This window comes from Pagrus major, chromosome 16 (assembly GCF_040436345.1).
Source record: "Pagrus major chromosome 16, Pma_NU_1.0".
NCBI lineage: Eukaryota > Metazoa > Chordata > Actinopteri > Spariformes > Sparidae > Pagrus > Pagrus major.
The window spans coordinates 27325298-27344362 of record NC_133230.1 but is presented as its reverse complement, the minus strand read 5'-3'; the positions used below and the strand labels follow the sequence as shown (position 1 = coordinate 27344362).

Here is a 19065-nt window from a genome sequence, read left to right as displayed (position 1 = left end):
GGCAATTTAGAGTCATAAAAAAGGAATCAACCTGGCAACCATGAATGTCCTCACAAATTTCATAGAAATACAGCCATTTTTTTTTTTTTGATTCCTTGCTATGTTAAGTCATAGCCATACTGTACTAGCCAGTAGTTGTTGACCGATCTTGCTCTGGAACAAGGTGTTGGACAGATTGACAGACTAACTGACAGCACTCTTTTGCATTTTTGCCTCATCACTAGTACGAAAAAAACAAGGCACTGCCATTCATAATTCATCTTTAGATTTCAATTTAGTTCCTTTTTTGCCATACATGTTTGCTGAGTAGCTATTATTTATGCTACAAGAGCAGCTTGGCTTTAGTGAAATGTTTGCAGATGTTAAACTCCAGTCGTCCTTTTTTGAGGTACTGGTTTTATAGATACAGGTAACCTATCCAATATACCAGGTTGAAAAGGCCAAAAGCAGTAGGAAAGAATATTCGAGAGTATGAATCAATCTTGGAAACCCGCACATGCATCCTGTTCTCACGCCAGGCACCTGAGCGGCAGTCATCGAAGCAGCAGAAGAAGCTGGCACAGTCTTTACCATCCAAACACTCGTAAGCATAGTCAGGCTCCTCATGATAGGGCACAATGTTGTTCATCTGCAGCAGGGATGTGCCAGGTCGGATGTTCACCATGCTGGATGCTTTCTGCTGTGGAGGAAAACACACACGCAGGTATTTCAGTATGTTACTTTATAAAGGTCGACCGATAGTGGATTGTTAAAGGCCGAAATAATAACCATAGTTGGTAGAAGGAAAAAGCCAAGAGCAGATTAATCGGTTACTATATATATATATATATATATATATATATATATATATATATATATATATATATATATATATATATACATATACATATATATATATATATATATATATATGTATATATATATTTATGTATATGTATATATATATATATATATATATATATATATATATATATATATATAGTAACCGATTAATCTGCTCTTGGCTTTTTGGCTTATTTTTGGCTTGGCTTATATATATATATATACATATACATATATATATATATATATATATATATTTATGTATATGTATATATATATATATATATATATATATATATATATATATATATATATATATATATATATATATATAAAATTAAAATGGCAGTTGGTACAGCTGAAGTTAGCCCGTATTTTTCTATCCCAATTGGCAGAGTACTGCATGGAAGGTATAGCTCAGGAGGTAGAGCGGGTCGTCTAGTAATCGGAAGGTCACTGGTTCAAATCCCGGCTCCCCTCAGTTACATGTCGAAGTGTCCTTGAGCAAGATACTGAACCCCAAATTGCTCCTGATGAGCAGTTGGCGCCTTGCATGGCAGCCTCTGCCATCAATGTGTGAATGGGTGAATGTGCCAAGTATTGTAAAGCGCTTTGAGCTGTCAGTAGACTGGAAAAGCGCTATTGAAATGCAAGACCATTTACAGCAGTTACCTGTCTGTGTCAATTTATTTACTTTGGATTAAGAGGGAGATTTAGATATTTTCAGCAGAAGTGGCCCTCAAATGATGATGATTGACTCGGTGTATCCTCCATGCAAAATAGTGACGTACTCCCCTGCGGTTGGTGGAGGCTGCGAAGCCATCGGCAACTATTGGAGCCAAGTTCAGCCGATAACAATAGTTTGTAAAAGGTCCGAATCAGTCGACCTCTACTTTTTTGGGCTCAAAAGAAAATGACACATTGAAAAGGAAGAGAAGAGATAATGAGTGCTACGTACCTGTGTGTTATTGTTGGCTTTTGCCTTTTTGGTCTGTCTGTTGCTGGTGAAGTAGTGCAGAGTGCCGTACTCCATGAGGGCAGCGAAGGTGAAGATGAAGCAGACAGAGACGAACAGGTCCATTGCAGTCACATAGGAAACCTTGGGCAGGGACTTCCTGGAGATGGTGCTTAGAGTTGTCATCGTGAGCACTGTGGTGATACCTAATTGGATTGCCACAGATACAAATTTGTATGTGGAATATGAAATAGTTTTTCCTCTAGATTGGTGTAAATAAATAAAATTAATTATGAATTTGACAGAATATGTCAGCCAAAGCACAAAATCAATGAAATTCCATAGCAATCTGGGGTAGTGGGCCATAGAAAACCAACAGACCAGGCACGGCGCCAGGATTTCAGTTTTGGGTTGGCCACGGTAGTTTTGGCTGGGCCTCATAATTACATATCTATGTTAACAATGTTTGCCTTCTTTTGACAGTTTCCAGTCTGTCTTAACAGAGGTGATATGCCTTGGAGGGAAACTAGCACATCTGGTTGATTATGACACTATTCCACTCTACGTCTAGTGAGCTAGTTTAACTTTTAACAAGAGAGCGAGCCTTCTATTGAGTTGTCTCAATAGAAGGCAACATTGAGACAATAAAGTTGGGCAGGAATCCTCAGCTCTACCTCCCATCTTTCCTACATTGTTTTCTCAGTTATTCTAGTCTCTAGAGAAAAGCGATCAAAAGTTATCATCTAAAATTCACATCATAAAACAATAACTATGTTGTGAGAGAGTGTGTGAGATCCCTCAAAAAGAGGAATAATGGTGCAGGACTAGCAGAGTGGAGGCAAGAGGACGAGCAAGTGTGCTCGTCTTTAGATTTTAAGTTAGTATATTGTTACTATCGTACACAGTATTTAGTATACTGTTGAAATATATATAAAATTGAGAAAGAAGAATAGAATTGTACTTCACTTAATTTAACAGTCAGTTGCTGACAGCATACGGACGTTGATACAACTACTAGGCTACTTCTGTACGCTGTGCACTGAAACTTAATGCAAATTAAACATTATGAGGTTCAGGACCTTCGCTTGAGGACATTTTACCTAACTGGACCTCTTTGAATTTTAGTTGAATAAACTCTGCTATACGGCATAGAACAACTCAGTTTCTGATGGGGTTAGGCTTAGAGTTGGATTTCAAGGTTCAACAATTACCTCTTTCTAGCTTTGGGGCAAATGTATGAATCTTTCATAGCACAACTTTAAAGCCCTTGAAAACTTGGCTTCAAATGTTAGGCTTCAGAGTTTGGGTTGGTAAGTTATTCTAGAAGCCCGTTTTACTATACTTGTAGAAAATATCTTAACATCCCAACAGCAATAAATAATTCAAATGCTCTGACAAATAAAAGAAAAAAGTCCAGTATCTGTCTCTGTTGCAGGCCTCTAATAAGCCCACCAAACCATTTCATTTGGCCCATACGAAAAGATTAGATAGGCTACGTGTCTACCTATGTACCTGCCTACCTGCTAAAGCTAAGCAGGCTAGGTAAAAGAATGTAAGCGAGTCAGGCAGTGCGCAGTTGTGTCTTGGTTGCTCTGGAGGGACGGTTAAAGAAAGGGGGGGGATTTTTTCTGTTGGACATTTTGACACTTTTCTTGCTGGTTTCTCCAATATTAACGAACGCAGCTATAAGTATTTCTCTACAACATTAATATTCATGACTAAATATTAATAATCAAATTATGATAATAAGACTCATAAAACTGGCTTATCTGCTACATCAGGCCTGTGAGGGTGTGATTTGATCAGATTTGGGGCCAAACAACCCGCCAACTGTTCTCATTCAAATATTGCTGAATCTTGATTGGTACAAGGAAGTATGTGACATCACCTTTTTTCTAACAGCGCCTTTCCCATTTTTAACCCACGACATGAGGACATAATAATTTTTTTCTACTTTGGATGGGATCCCATCACTCATAGTAAGAAATTACTGATTGATGGAAAACAGTGTATGTTTTCAGGCCCTTAAGGCCTTTATTTTGTTGAAATATTTCCAATATTGATGGCCAGTACATTAATTTACAGAACAAGGCAAATTTGAACTCTCTTCAACTTGGTATGAAATAATAAGATGTCAAACCTAGAGATGTGCGGGCTGGGACAGCATCCTTGTTGATCCAGAAGGATACCCAGGACAAAACCACAATCATACTGCAGGGTATGTAGGTCTGGATGGTGAAGTAGCCCATTCTCCGACTCAGGTCAAAAAAGATCGTCATGATTACATATTCACCTGAAAGTTTAAAAATAGGGTGGACAGGAAATAAGAGGGGAAGGACATTTTCAAAGACGTTAGCTAAGGAAGCGTTAAATAGAGCACAGATTGGGATTTCTGGGACCCAGTGCAGGTTACCAATTTTACATGATTATGCATTCTTCAAGTAAAAGTGGAGACTGGCAATATGTAAATCTGCTTGCCTATAATATCTTACCTGACTGTGTGTGTGCCACATCAGAGGTATTCCTCAACCCTACAAAGGCAAACTGGTAGAGTCTCCAGTACCGCTGGTCTGCCACCTCCACTGCCCGTCTTTGCCACCGGTACATGATCTCATTCTTGGGATAACCATCTACAGAAATCACGCAACACAGACACATGACACAAAGTCTTGCTAATGCGTATTATTTCCAACACGAAGCTCAGATATGTCATTCAGTGTAATGTACAGCACAAGGGAACATTGCACCATAGCAAGCCAAAGGGGAGCATTAATGATGGGTCTGACCTGCACAGTCTCATGAAATTTCTTCAAATGAGCAAGATGTCTTCAAATGCAAATAATAGGCTGTGCACTGCAGCATGTGGTAGGTAAACATGAGCTTTAATAGACATTCCTGTAACAGTCAGTGGGACATAGGTAGGTTGTGCAGAAGTAAGCTGGTGCTTAGTCTGAGGCAATTCACAGTTTGGAGGCAATTGCTCTATGTGAGGTTTACGATGATAGAAGAAAGAAATCCCCTTTGTCATTTTACTAGGGGTAGACCGATTACTGGCCCTGGACAATTATCGGGCTGATATTCAGCCTTTTTCTGATTATCGATATCTGAGATTTCTCTGTCAGATTGCTGATACAAAAAAGCCTCCTCTCATCCTCTGACATAATTTCCCGTCCACAAAAATATCTGATTGGTAACACATAACAATTAATAGCCTATAAACACTGAATAATCTGAATCTGCAAAGTAACTAGTAAGTAAATGTAGTGGGGAGAAACTATAATTGTACCTTAGAATAGAACTTGAGTAAATTGTACTGGTTGTTTGAAATTTTGACAGATCTTTGAAGATCTTCATTTTTACTGCTGATGAACGTTGGTCTCAAATATCGGCTTTTAGTCTCCATCATTTCTAATAATTGGCATCAGTATCAGCCCCGAAAAATCAATTTCAGTCAACCCCTAATTAAAACATTGATAGTGCAGTTTGTTTGTTGATGCCACAATACTGATTTGACTTAAACTTGTAGTGCTTTTACACTGGATTATTTCACACATAGAAGTCTCATGTTTGCCTGTTTTTAAAATATTCCAAACTCTGAAATAAATATTTTTGGGATTAACAAGTCCTCATACATTACATTCATCAATCATCAGTGCCTCCCACAGTGACCTGTACAATACTTTGTACAGGTTGTCTGACATGACACTCTTAGGGTGAAGTTCCTAAAAAGAAAACCAATTGGTTCGGGGAATATTGTGTTGTAGTTTTAGCTATGGGGAAGATTGCCTCAGCAGTTAAGAAATTATTCTTCCGATAAAAACAAAAGAAGGATGACGCCTGGGTGTTTCTGGGGAGCGGGATCTCAGGTTACTGTACAAAAACACAACTTAATAACTTGTTCAATAACACAACTTAATTGCATTATTCACTGATTTGGGTAAAACTGGATCTTATTCCATTGGCAAAATATTTCCTGGGTTTCCCACTGTTGTCCAGCTGCTCTGCCTCAACTGTGGCTCATTTAAGTAGCGTATCATATCCCCAGGTGCTACGAGTGACAAGCCAACAGCCAATCATTTAACAGGTGTGTAGTTCGGTTGCACCATCGCCATGTGACTGACATCAACAAATTATGGATCCCACCACAGTTCTCACAAGACCAGCTCTAGTTCACCTGTAAATGGTTAGCTCACACTCAGTAGCTCTGTCTGCTTTTCTTGCAGTCTGATAGGGGGGTTTCTGAGCCTCAGCTCTGCCTGCAGACACACCGACCATGTCGGCCTCTGTCCCAGTCTTCCGCTGCTCCTCTCGGGGTCACTCATTCTCCAGTTCGGCTCTTCACTGCAGGAGTGTCTCTGGGCTCATTAGGTTGAGCAAACAGGACAGCTGTCTGCAGCTGCCGGCTGCCCTGCCGCTGCTTTGCCACCTGGTCTGTTTGCTCTACCTACGAGCCAAGAGACATTGCTGTTGCGACAGCCAAGGGGTTGGTGTTTTATCGGATCATCTACAGCTCACGGTTTGCTGAATAAGCAAACATGCAAATCAAAAAACACAACTGTCCTTGATGAAGTGATTTAACCTCTTAGAAAAATTAATTTTAATTCAACTTTTCTGGTCTTCAACTGGTCTTTACAGTTGATAAAACTAATACAGGTCATTAAAACTGATCAATATTACTGATATCGATCGATATGAAACTTCAGCCATATCACCCAAGCCTACACATAATTATGCCAAAGCAAATAGCACTCCACTAGCCGTTTCATGGAAACATTGATTGTTATGTGTTGGTTTAACAATTGACTCTGCTCCCTGCCAGTGAGAGCTAACAGCTGTAAAAGGAGGCTTGTTTGTAATCAAAACTTATGTTCTTTTAGGCATTCAAACAAATGACCATTGCTGCTGTCTTCATCAGATTTCATTAGTTGTTTAGTAGTTTTTGTTGATACAATTCCAACTGGTTTGTGCTCATTTGATGACATTTAGTGTGACTGTTTTGGTCCTGATATTTGTCCTAAACTCCATGAAATGGTTTTTGCAGTTTTCACTAGTGTGTGGAAGATTAAAATCATGACAAGACATGAGAGGCTAAAGCACAATGCAAGAGACGAATGAAGGATGACACAGACAGCATGAATCAGACTGGGAGAGGGTGCATAATTCATTAAGTCTGTCAGAGAAAATGGGGCTGGGTGACCTCCTCTCTCCGCTGGTGGAGCATATGATAGATTGGTACAGGCTGAGAGAGGGCAGCCTCAAGCAGATGAGCCTGTCGGCAAGGAGAAGGAACAATGGCTTAGCCACTATGCTAGCCCAAACAGAAGCCCCTCTCTCTGGGTGAGTAACGGAAGTTGAAGTCGAGATGGTTCAAAAATGGGACGGGAAAGCGTTTGACCACCTACAGCTTGAAAACTCCAGTGGACACGAGTGTTCATCCATTGGAAAGTTATGCAGCTTAAGGTAACACTCCGCATTAATAGTCAACCTGACAAAAACAGAATTGTGACAGAGAAAAAGGCAGGTCTCAGCATTGACTTTTTCCCTCCGTAGTGTGACTGAACATAATAAATGTACTTCATGTTCTCTCTGTAACTATACCAGCAAATGCAGAAAAAACAATGACCATTATATCATGCTTTTATAAATTCGGATCACCTAAAAGAGAACTACACGATATAAATACAGACGCACACACTAAAGCTGCACAAACAACAAAGCGTTGATAGTTAAACGTTAAAAATGGCTACCGAAAAAGGTCAGCAAACCAGGTGCATAACGGTCCTACCTCAATGTGTACATGACCCTCCCATTGCTCCACAGCCTCAGCAGGCGGTTGGGAGTGGTGATCCAGTGGGCGTCTGATTTGCGGGAATTTCTGAAGAATGTGTCGGGAATCCAGATTTTGCCTACCATGTTACTATTGAGCATGAGCAGCTTCATTGAGCTGTTAAACTTGAGTCGGCTGTCATACCATGTCTGGGCAAAGAAGATGTCGATGGTGTATTCCTGCAACAGAGTTAAGAAGTTAGACCTAAAAAAAAATACAAAATCTCAAATTTCCTCTTATTAACTTGAGCAAGACATGTGTGACAAAAACACTTAAACGCTGATTTTGACTTCATGTTAACTTTGAAGAGGTCATATTATGCTAATTTTCAGGTTCATACTTTCATTTGGGGGTCCTAGTAAAATAAGTTTACATACTTTAATTAAATAAAATAAATAAATAAATTCTCATATGGTGCATTGCTGCAGCACCCCTTTTGACACTGTGTCTTGAACGCTCTGTTTTAGCTACGGAGTGAGACATCTCGCCTCTGTTCAATCTTTGATAAGAGTGGCACATGCACATTACTTAATGGGCAGGATGTAGCCAATCAGAGGCAGAGTAGGCCAGGAGCCGAGCAAGGTAGTGTGATCCAAAATAACTAGCTAAAGCTGGTAACCATGGGTGCGGTACAGCCGTACATGTTTGAGCCCAATTCTGATACCGAAACACAGGCAGAACAAACCAAACCACCTTCGCAACCAAGACTGGGGCAGGACATTTTAGAGTGGCAAGTTATTATTTTGTAAATATCTTTTATTTCAGATATAACGTTTTAACTTTGCAATTTCTCTACATCATAGTAGCAACTGTATGTCTGCTGACTGACTGGAGTGGTTATATTTTAGAAATCAGAAGAAGCACCAAGTCTCACCATGTTGATAGGGTCCACTGGTCCAATGCTGTTCACATATACGGCTGTTTCAATTACTGTCGGCCTCACTGAAACATAACAGAAGACATACCACATTGACACGGACAGCATCAACTTTTGTATGTTTGTTAGCTGATGTCCAATGTTGTCTGAGCTACAACAAAGAACAGCATTATATCCCTGTGACTGCAGATCCCAATGTTTGTCTAAGTAAAGGCCAAGTTAGGTTATATATATTAAAGGTTTTTTTTTTGTTTTTTTTTGCATTTCAAGTTGTTTTAATATTTGTGGTCAAGTGTGGTCAGTCTGGTGCAATGTTGGTGCCAAGTGATGTCACTGAGAACTTCTGTAAGCGTTGTCGTCATTTTAGCTAACTTGCTGTCAGTTTTACAGTTAGCAATCCCCTCCTTCCTCTCTACGTCCCCACATAAATACGAAGCGGTAGTTGCCAGACATAGCAGCAAACAGGAGGGTGCACAGAGCAGGACAGGACCACCTCTTTATAGTGTTCACTGGCCTGAGGCAGGGATACCAAAAAAAAAATGTGTTCTCTTTTATTGCTTGAGCAGGGGGAGGAGAGACCGGCCAAACACCTTGTATTGGTGATTACTGTTGGAATAATAGAGCTATTTAACAAAATAAAATAGATCACATACAGCAGCTTTAATGTATCTATGTTGTGTCTAATCTCTTGAAAAATGCAGGGGTAACAAACTAACGTTTAAGCAACATGAAAAAGAAGTCACATAGGCTCTCAAAATCATTAAGTTTGAACATCTACAGTTTCATGTCAACTTAACAAAATGTATTTCCTGATGGAAGCTGTGTAAAACATGAAATAACTTAAGTTAAGTTATGTATGTCGATTCAGACGTGCTAGCAGCACGAATGACCAAAAACACAATAGTGTAAGGTTGTTTTTCATGTAAGGTCACCCTCCTTGTGCACCAGTTTAAAACACACTGTAATGATAGGCCTTGCATTCTGGTTATTTATAGGAATAAATGTGCGTTGCTTTTTTCCAGCGGTTGACGTGGACCTGTAGTGTACTACTCAGGCATGCTAAATCTACTATGGTGAAGGCATGTTGATCAGATGCAGCGCAGGATGGCATTCAAGTAGCATGGCTAAGTGCTAGCACCAGGGGGAACACAGTGGACATTTCTTTGTGTAACGTTATGTTTTACTTGTATTCACTCAATTTGGTCTGTACCAGTTTTGAACCCATCGTAATAATATGCTTTGCATCCTGTGTTTTTTAAACTGTCAATGTGGTCAAACGGTCACTTGTAGGACCAGCATGCTAGTAGCAGACCAACATAGCAGCTTCTACTTTGGTATATAATGGTGGTTGGCAAACTGCTTTTAGGTGCATTATTGCCACCTTCTGGATAAGCGGGTTAAAGTTCATAGCATTAATTAAGACAAACATGCCATGAAAGGACTCTCCCACACAGCCGCACAACCCTACAGCTGGTCACCCAGCTGGTCTTTTTGCAAACATCTTTTGAACTTCTTTTAACTTTATTGTGTTTTGTGGTAACAGTTAAAACAAAAGCACATTTCCAGAGGATGAACTTGACTTGCCTCCAATGTCGGGCCGCAGTTTGTTGTCGTAACCCAGCAGCAGCTTATTTAAGATCAAAGTCACATCGCTCTCGTAGACCTTTGGTGATAAGACCCAGGTCTTGTTTATGGGAACGTCTTCATAGTCCTCTTCTTCCTGTTTACTAGGGCCAAATGCTGCACTGTGGTGAAGACAAAAAAAGAAACATTGTAGGAAACAAAGTCACAGGTATTTACAGTATAGTGCATATAATCCAATGGCTATGTGTTAATACCAGAAAATATATGGGCGTTCATGCAGATATGGGTTGGCTTTGCAGGAGGTTTTGAGCAATCTGATGGTTTTAGTAGTACCATATTGTACCGGTTTACAAAACTCTTAACATTTTACTCCATTTAGCATTGAAAAACCTCTTAGACAGCACTTAAGAATCCAGGGTTGACTGCAGCACTGGGTGAAAGTAGTATACTGTGATTTGTCGCTGAAGTCAGGAGCCTCACAATCACAACACCTGCATTTAGGGAAAGCCTACACCTGCAGGAAACCACTTCTGCACTCAGACAGAAATAGCCTCCCCGGCCTCAGATTACCTTCCAGTTAGAAGGGAGAAGCATTGCACGAGATTAGATCATCTTCCATCAACCAAGCATACTCATCAATTTAGCCCCAAATGTCCCTCTCCCTAGGCACATCCTCCAGAGGGATTCTGAGGTATACCCATGCCAGATGGCATACGTAATCCCCCAACCAGTACTCCCAGTTTGAAGTGACTAGAATACCTCCGTTCTTGAGGTATTCAACATGGCTTGAGAATAATTGTTGAGTGTACCTGAATGGCCATGGTATAAGTGTTTTCAGTTGTGTTAGTATGGACAGAGATTATTTCTGCAATGGCGCTACAACCCTTGTCTGAACAGAGATCTTTTTTTTTTTTTTTTAAATCCTGTTTCCAAAAATATCTGTGTTCGTGTGGACTGAAATAGGTGGATTGGTATATTGTGGGCATGCTGTGCAGATGACCAATAAATGGGCTGATGACAAAATGACATCAGGTCATCATGAAAGTAGAAAAAAACATTGGAAACCTAGTGTTTTAGAGCCGTTAACCTCATTATTTGAATCTTTGGCTACATTTATTAAGAAGTCCAACATTGTGACATTATACATATATGACAGAAAATAAGGAAAAGCATTTTGATGTCAATTAGTGTGTTTTGTGAGATAGTAGTAAACTGACTGTTTCGGTAATTAGTCTGATAATTGTGAGAGTAATGAGGCGCTTTGTGTTAAAACTACTTGTACTCAGCCAGGCATAGTTTTAAAAATTGATCATTGGTAAAAGGTAAAGAAGGGTTTAAAAAATGAAATAATGATTGAGTTCTGAAGTCTTGCTACATCTATTTTAGACAATAGAGTGTTGAGGATGAGTTCAGGAGTTCCATTGACGCTGCACTTTCACTGATAGTAATTTTATGTATAGATTCACTAGGTTTATGGTTGCTATGTTGAATGAAGGTTTCCACATTGACTAGAGTAGATAGTGAAGCTATTTGGTTTATTTCAAGAATATTTAGCTCATGTTTCTCTTCTCTTTTGGTTATAGTCATCTAATTGATTTAACAGCGCCCGTTAGCCCTTTCCTTTGTAGTTTTGCCTCACCTCTTTTTGTTTGTGCCCATTTTCTAAGCTCCTGCTAATGCATTTAATGAACTTCACTTTAACGATTACCATCTGTTTTTTATGTTGCTTCCCTCTCCCTAGCGAGTTAGGTTGTAACATTGTTTTGCAAAATATCATTGTGCCATAGCACTCTCCAAGGACAAAAGCAAAGTTTTGCTTATCAAGCATGTATTTGTTCTATGCTTACTTCAGCAAACAACATAGCATAAAATCAGCTGTCGCTGAAAGCTATTCATTTGGTGATCACACCGATACATTTCAATAAAGCCTCTTTTCAGTTATATTCTGTTGTGAAGCAATACATTTGTGAAGTAAAAAATATATATATTTTTTTGTATAATAGGAAAGGCTTAAAGGGTATCTCAGACCTGAATCAAAGTCACATACAAAATCTCAGTGACTATAGAGAAGCAGAATGCTTAGTGAATCCCATGAAAAAAAGGCCTTTTTTGGGATGTAACCTAGGAATGACACACAGCTGTAGGCAGTGGTATGTGTTTTCTGATGCCCTGCCATGCTGTGTCTATTACAGGCAGTTTCACACTGCTGAACTCTGTCTGTGCCAAGGTGTGCCGCTGCTGTTCCCTCTTAATGAACATGGACCTGATACTGTAAAGAGACCCGAGGACTTGGCGTTCAGCCCAGACTTCTAATAAAAAAAGAACATGACCGCAACCTCAGCACAATAACCCAGTGCAGCAGAAATTATCCTTACTACTCTCACCTGAAAACAGAAATAATACTTTATAAGACGTGTCCACGTCTACTGTATGTGAATCATGTTTAGAAAATAGCAACATTTTCAGCAATTTGGTAACTGCAAATTTACAATATATTTTTTGTCATGTTCCCCATTAGCAGTGGAGTTTAACAATGGTAGTTTTGGTCTATTATTCTATCTGTTGTCCATCCAAACAACTTGGTTGGTACCAAACACGTGTTAAGGAGCAATTTTAAGTTCAGCTCGAGGACACTAACATGGGTATGAATATAGAATGGTCCTTTCTACAGCAACAGCCACGCAACACTTACACATACATAGTGTGGATACGCAGATTTCGCCACACTACGACATACTGTGTGTGTTTTTTTTCCCTCTTGGCACGCCTGCCGGACGTGACATTGGGGGCGTGGCTAAATCTTCAATTCCACCTTTGATTTCGAAGGTCGAGATTGTGGCGTCAGTCGATCTATATTCTGACTTACAATCGAGATCATGACACCTCTACCTCTTAGTACAGAAGTTCATAACCGTCTTCTACTTCCCATAGTACGTAAAAGAACATAAAAGAAAACAGAACCAAAACAAATCATCACCAGCAACAGCTCCAAAATCCTATGATAGAACAAGAAAGGATGTCAGACAGTTTCAGTCTTTAGCACTGAGCCATGGTGATTGCTGCTTGAGTTGAACTTAAGTTTAAAGTCACACACTGAAAGCTGGTGAGGCAGTCTTCCACTGAGCCTTCTTGCTTTGATTCTTGATTCAACTGGAGCCCTGGAGACTTTTAAACATGAGTCACTGATTCCGCACCAGTTCAGCCTGTCTTAGCATGTTCTTCTCAGGGACTTTTCTCCACTGTCATATGTTCTAGTGGTTGCTTGGCAGGCTAAAACCAACAAAGCCTGTGCTGCCACCACTTTCGGTGTGAAAGTGGTGGTGTCCGGTGTGGACAAAAGACCCACACCCACTAACATCTGGCTTCTGTATGCAGTGTGAATGTATATTGTCTGGATTTACTTCCTGGTCAATTGATGCTGTGGGAGAAGAATATGACTCTTCCAGGACATTCTGTCTTCATACGATAAGATGTCATACGTACCCTGTATACATGTTAAGGTCTGGATAAGGGCATAGTGATGTCTGCTCTATGAGTTTATATCTCGTGGTCTCTGCAACTTAGCGATTCGAAGCTACTGTAGATATATCTACAGAACAGATGCCCGACATACCAAGCCAAAGCAAAGCTAATTGTTTGTGTAAACTCGTAGGATGGCCTTCGATCTATCTATGGTAGCAGACTTACTGTCTTCTACCCATTTTCCTCCTATTCCTCACTTGACCAGAGGTGAGAAGCTCTGCAGTAGCTTTTCCCTTCTTGTTGTTAAACAGATAACCATGTATGGGAGGGATGCTTTCTGAGCTGTAGATATAATCTGAACATTTGGAGAGACTCGTCAGGATTAACATGGCATCGCTCTGTGCAAAGTCGAAGATATTAAAAAAGTAACCATTGTCAGTGTCTTCCGTGTGGTCTGAGCTGAGCCTATCAGCCGCCTGATCCGTACTGGGCATGTGCAACTCTCTCAACCGAGATCAGAAAGAAGCAAGAACTCCTCAGCAACTTCTGTTATCAGCTCCAGAAAAAACTTGTCTAATTCAGAATGTTATTGAGTAAGACTTTTCAAAATAAGTTTAACGTCTTCTGGATGTAGTCTGATGAGGTTTATGATCTCCTACTTTCTACTGTTGCCTGTTTTCCAGTGCTTTTGTGACACACAAGGTAAAAAAAACAAAGGCAAACTCATCCCCTGGCAACGTGAAATGAGTTATTTGCTGATTATTAGCGGGTTTACCCGTGTTTAAAAAACGTGTATACATGCTAAGTTCATCATGACACTGTTAGATATTGTGTACAGTTTGTAAATAATGAAAATCTTGCTCCAGCTATGAAGGAGCAAGAGCAGCTCTGGCTTCAACCTCCATGATGCAATGACCAGGGCATACAGAGCCAGAAGATCCTGCTTTACCGAACTCTACCTAACTCTGCAGTGTTCCTTATTTTCTTCCTAAAAGAGGGCAGGTGGCACTGTGACGTATGATGGTACCGACACCATCTGAGAGAAATAATGAATAAATCCTGTCTGAAATATTAAAATTAAAGATCCTACTAATCTTATCTTACATGTACAGAAGGCTTTACGAAAACATTCAAAACACTACAGAGTTCACACTGTATATATCTTAGCCTGATCATATCACTGTTCACGCTGTATAATAAACCAGTCCCAACATGTTCTTATAAAAACGATGTGTCTCAACCAAACTAATTGCCCTGCAACGCCTTTGTCTTTTTAGGAGCAGAATTCCAGTCCAGCCACCCCCAGTGATGAATTACCACCCTGCCCTTTATTCTCATCTGCAGCTGGTCTCACAGGATAGTGCTGGTGTTGTGTCAAAGTCTATTCCCCCATTGATGTGTGCGTCCCCTTACTAGCGGGACTGCATTCTTTCTACTAGATCAGTGAGTAACAAAACCCCCTAATTTATTAATACAACTGGGCATTTTACTCTTTTCATAGCACAGAGATCAGACATTCTAGGTCAAATTATGGCTGATATTTGCTTTGGACAGTAGCCACTCTGTTAGCGGTGGACATGTCACTAAAGCTGTCTTTGCAACAGCAAACACAGTGTTAGCAACATGGCTATACCACAGGGAAATAATAATAATAATAATAACTTTATTTATATAGCACTTTTCAAAAACAAGTTACAAAGTGCTTTACAATAAAACAGATAAAATAATTAGTTAAAATCCAAACAGAGATATAATATTTAAAACAATTTAAATAGTTACAGCAATTACCATCAATTAAGAAAAGGCCATAGTATAAAAGTGAGTTTTAAGAAGAGATTTAAAAGAGGATACTGAGTTTGCCTGCCTGAGATCTCCAGGCAGGGAGTTCCATAGCCGAGGGGCCCGAACAGCAAAGGCCCGGTCACCTTTAGTGACAAGTCGAGATTTTGGAACCATTAGGAGGGCCCTGCTGGAGGATCTCAGGCGGCGATCAGGCTCATAAGGAGTCAGCAGATCATAAATATAGGCAGGACCTTGACCATTCAAGGCTTTAAAAACAAGCAGTAAAATCTTAAAATCAATTCTAAAACTCACAGGTAACCAGTGAAGGGCAGCAAGGATTGGTGTAATGTGGTCACATCTCTTAGTACGTGTTAAAAACCTAGCAGCAGCATTTTGTATCAGCTGCAGTCGTTGGATGTTTCGCCTGCTGATACCAGAATAAAGTGCGTTGCAGTAGTCCAGTCTGGAGGAGATAAAAGCATGGATAACCTTTTCTAAGTCTGCAGAGGACAAGAATGACCTGATCTTCGTTAGCTGTCTCAGTTGGGCAAAGCAGGACTGCACCACTTTAGTCACCTGAGTGTCAAAAGATAACTCTGAGTCAAAGATGACACCGAGATTGCGGGCCTCTTTTCGAACATTGTTAGATAAGGCACCCAGACTAGAGGAGAGATTGGTAATGCTACTACTGTTGGGGCCAGAGGGGCTTATTATAACAATGTCTGATTTGGAGTCATTCAACTGCAGAAAATTTGCCGACATCCAATTTTTTATCTCAGCAAGGCAGGACAATATACAAGACACATCAGTTTTACCAGGCTGTAGTGGGACATACAACTGCGTATCATCTGCATAGCAATGAAAATCAATATTATGTCTACGCATGATTTGCCCCAGGGGTAACATGTAAACAGTGAAAAGGAGGGGACCCAAAATAGACCCCTGAGGGACCCCACAGAAGAGAGGAGCACAAGAAGAGGAGGCTTCTCCACACATTACAGAGAAAGACCTGTTGGACAAATAGGAGATGAACCAATCCAGAGCCACATCACTGATACCAACATAATTCTTCAGACGGCTGATTAGGACATTATGGTCCACTGTATCAAAAGCTGAGCTCAGGTCAAGGAGAATTAATATTGAATACAGGCCTGTGTCTGCTGCAAGCAGTAAGTCATTGGCAACCTTGACCCTAGGAAATGCTAGGAGTGGCCAAAGTTGAAAAGTTGCTGCTGCAACTAATTCTTTAAATTACATCTCCCACTTCTGCCTCACTGAAAAATACAGGAATACTTATGCAGCTATTCCTTATTTTCCATGTGTCATGCTCAACACAAGATGTCTCCTACATTACAGACAAGTTAATTCTCATTGTATATCTATATATATATATATATATATATATATATATATATATATATATATATATAGACATATATATATCTAGAGAGAGAGAGAGAGAGAGAGAGAGAGGATAACAACCTGTCACACAGTTAGGTTTTGAGGGTTAACCCCCCACCCCCACCCAAATGTTATATGTTAGTTTCCTAATCCCTCTCTGCCTGTGAACACAGGTTTATAATCTCCTCTGTGCCTCTGGAGAAGTTTTGTCAAGTCTGAGAAAATAACCTGGATGATGCCAGAGTTACCATCTCAGCCCTGACCTCAGACTACAGGCAAACAGACAGCTTAAGTGACAAACTGTGAACAACACAGTTTGAAAGGCACATTACTGGGAAGAGGTGGGCCTAGAAAGGTGATATTAAGGTGCATTGTGGGAAATGTGGGATCCAGGAGTTTGACCTCTAGAGATTAAAGTAAAGATATCTCGACCTCTGCTGCTGCAATTTTTTAAACAATGTTCTTGGAATGACAGCAGTCGAGGCTCTGATTGGCTCTGATTGCTCTAAATGTTTAGTCAGCATTGACTACACACAGATCCCTCAATGAAAACTGTAATTATTAAAGCAAGAGACAAGTCACTTGTAAAATGGAACAGACACACTAATTGATACACCAGACACTCATTTTAAGACATCCAGGCCCAAATTGAACTTTTTTGGATAATGAGTTTGTTGCTTAAAGAAATATGATGTCTACTCAGCTGATCTGCAGCTTTCTACCTCACAATTTTGACATTTTTCATCTGGAGCAGTAGGCCTGTCCTTACCAGGACACAGTTTACACCTCTGTGATCGACTGACTGACAGAGGTTTCCTCTGGGGTTGTTAAGTGAAAATCTGTGTCTTCCAAGGAGCAAAACCATCCATCATCCCTCCATCAGCCTACATGACATCCTCCTGCTGCACTGAGACAGACAAAGGCTGAAGGCTCATGACAGACTACGAAACTTAGATGCCGGTGTATTAAAGCCATTCTGTTTTTGTGCGCAAAATCACGCACGGATTAAAAAAATGCAGACATATCACTCAAGGTTTGTTAATTTTAAGAACATTTTCGGAGGAGGCAGAGGATAATCTTTCCCTCTCAGGCCCCAGCGAACACAATGACCCATTGTACCGTGATCACAGACAGAGTACAAGATGCGGAACGCAGCGATTCCTGACACGAGAGCCCGCAGGAGGCGGCAACATCTGCAGCCGTTTACTATGACAAAGCTTCCTCCTCTCATCATGGTGGAGGCTCCCTGCTCCTCCACATCAGCGCACACTTACCAGAGTCCGAGCAGAGCGAAGAGCAGCCAGGGATTCATGGCTTTGTGCCGCACAGCTCTGACAAACAGCCGCTTCATCCTCTCCTCCACAGCTGGAACACGACCTTAACAGCGTCCACGGAAACACCAGAAATCCACACTTGGCGTCTTCAGGTCGCCTCTAAACGCAGCCGATGAGGGTTAAATGTAGCGACGGAAGGACGTGAGAGATGCGTCCATGATGTGTGTGTGAGTCCGTGCGTGTGCGCGCGCGTGGAGGGGGATGTGGCAGAGTGAGTGAGGCTGCTGCCAGCGAGCTGACTCTGCTGTAGTCCATCTGCAGTGCCGCTAACAGGCTGCTCTGACAGACGCTGCTCTTCACCGGTGTCGCTGAAAAATACGTTTTTTTTTCTTTTCACATAATACCCGATTTACGGTTATAGATTTGTATTGTACATTGTTATTCACACTGACTTTTTTCCCCTATTTTTTAAACAGAGCTGTATGCAGATGAAGGCACCTGCTGCTCTGTACAGCCTCATCACGCAGCGTGCTGGTGACCACATGGCTTCTGAGCAGCTTGAGCAGTTTGGGATTGGATTAAGCCCCTTGCTCAGGGGCACCTTGACAGAGTTATGTGAGGAGAAAGTGCCACATTCAGTCCATTCTACACATCATGGTTCCTCAGTCACCCAGCAGGGCCATAGCCAGGATTTCAGAAATGCTGTTATCCTGAGTCCAAGGAGACCCCAAGTCAAGAAAGCAGAACGTGCTTCACATGCATCCTCACACTACTTGTATGGACACTGAATGTTGGCACTGAAGCAGTGAAATTGACATAATTCCCAATGACACTGACTTTGCCCATGATTATTGTCCTTTGTCATAATGAGATGTGGTATCATATATTCAAAATAGGGGAGAGGAGATGCAGGCAGGTAATAACAATAATTTCCAACTGAAGAAGGTGTTGGAAATACTTTTATCAAGATTTTAATAACACTTCTCGTGTAGGTTTTCTTTTCTTTGACTGAAAATACATCTGACCACTCCAGTCGACATTATGCACCAAAGGGTTGCTCTGCTTATTTAGATTCTAGCTT

The 19065-nt window shown here is 40.7% G+C and overlaps 1 protein-coding gene across 3 annotated transcripts; it reads right to left on the bottom strand.

Moving 5' to 3' along the window:
• Positions 1-397: 397 nt before the first annotated feature.
• Positions 398-18061, bottom strand: gabrg1 (gamma-aminobutyric acid type A receptor subunit gamma1). Of its 3 annotated transcripts, XM_073483519.1 has the most exons (9): positions 17985-18061; positions 10066-10226; positions 8479-8546; positions 7563-7783; positions 7180-7262; positions 4270-4407; positions 3918-4070; positions 1781-1983; positions 398-679 (listed from the first exon to the last, which is right to left on the bottom strand). In XM_073483519.1, the coding sequence occupies exons 1-9, from the start codon at positions 18059-18061 to the stop codon at positions 398-400; spliced, it is 1386 nt and encodes a 461-aa protein (XP_073339620.1). The 3 variants fall into 3 exon arrangements, with proteins under 3 accessions (XP_073339620.1, XP_073339621.1, XP_073339622.1); XM_073483520.1 differs by lacking the exons at positions 8479-8546; positions 10066-10226; positions 17985-18061 and having other exon boundaries at positions 398-672; positions 1741-1983; positions 7563-7690; XM_073483521.1 differs by lacking the exons at positions 8479-8546; positions 10066-10226; positions 17985-18061 and having other exon boundaries at positions 398-672; positions 1777-1983; positions 7563-7690.
• Positions 18062-19065: the final 1004 nt, after the last annotated feature.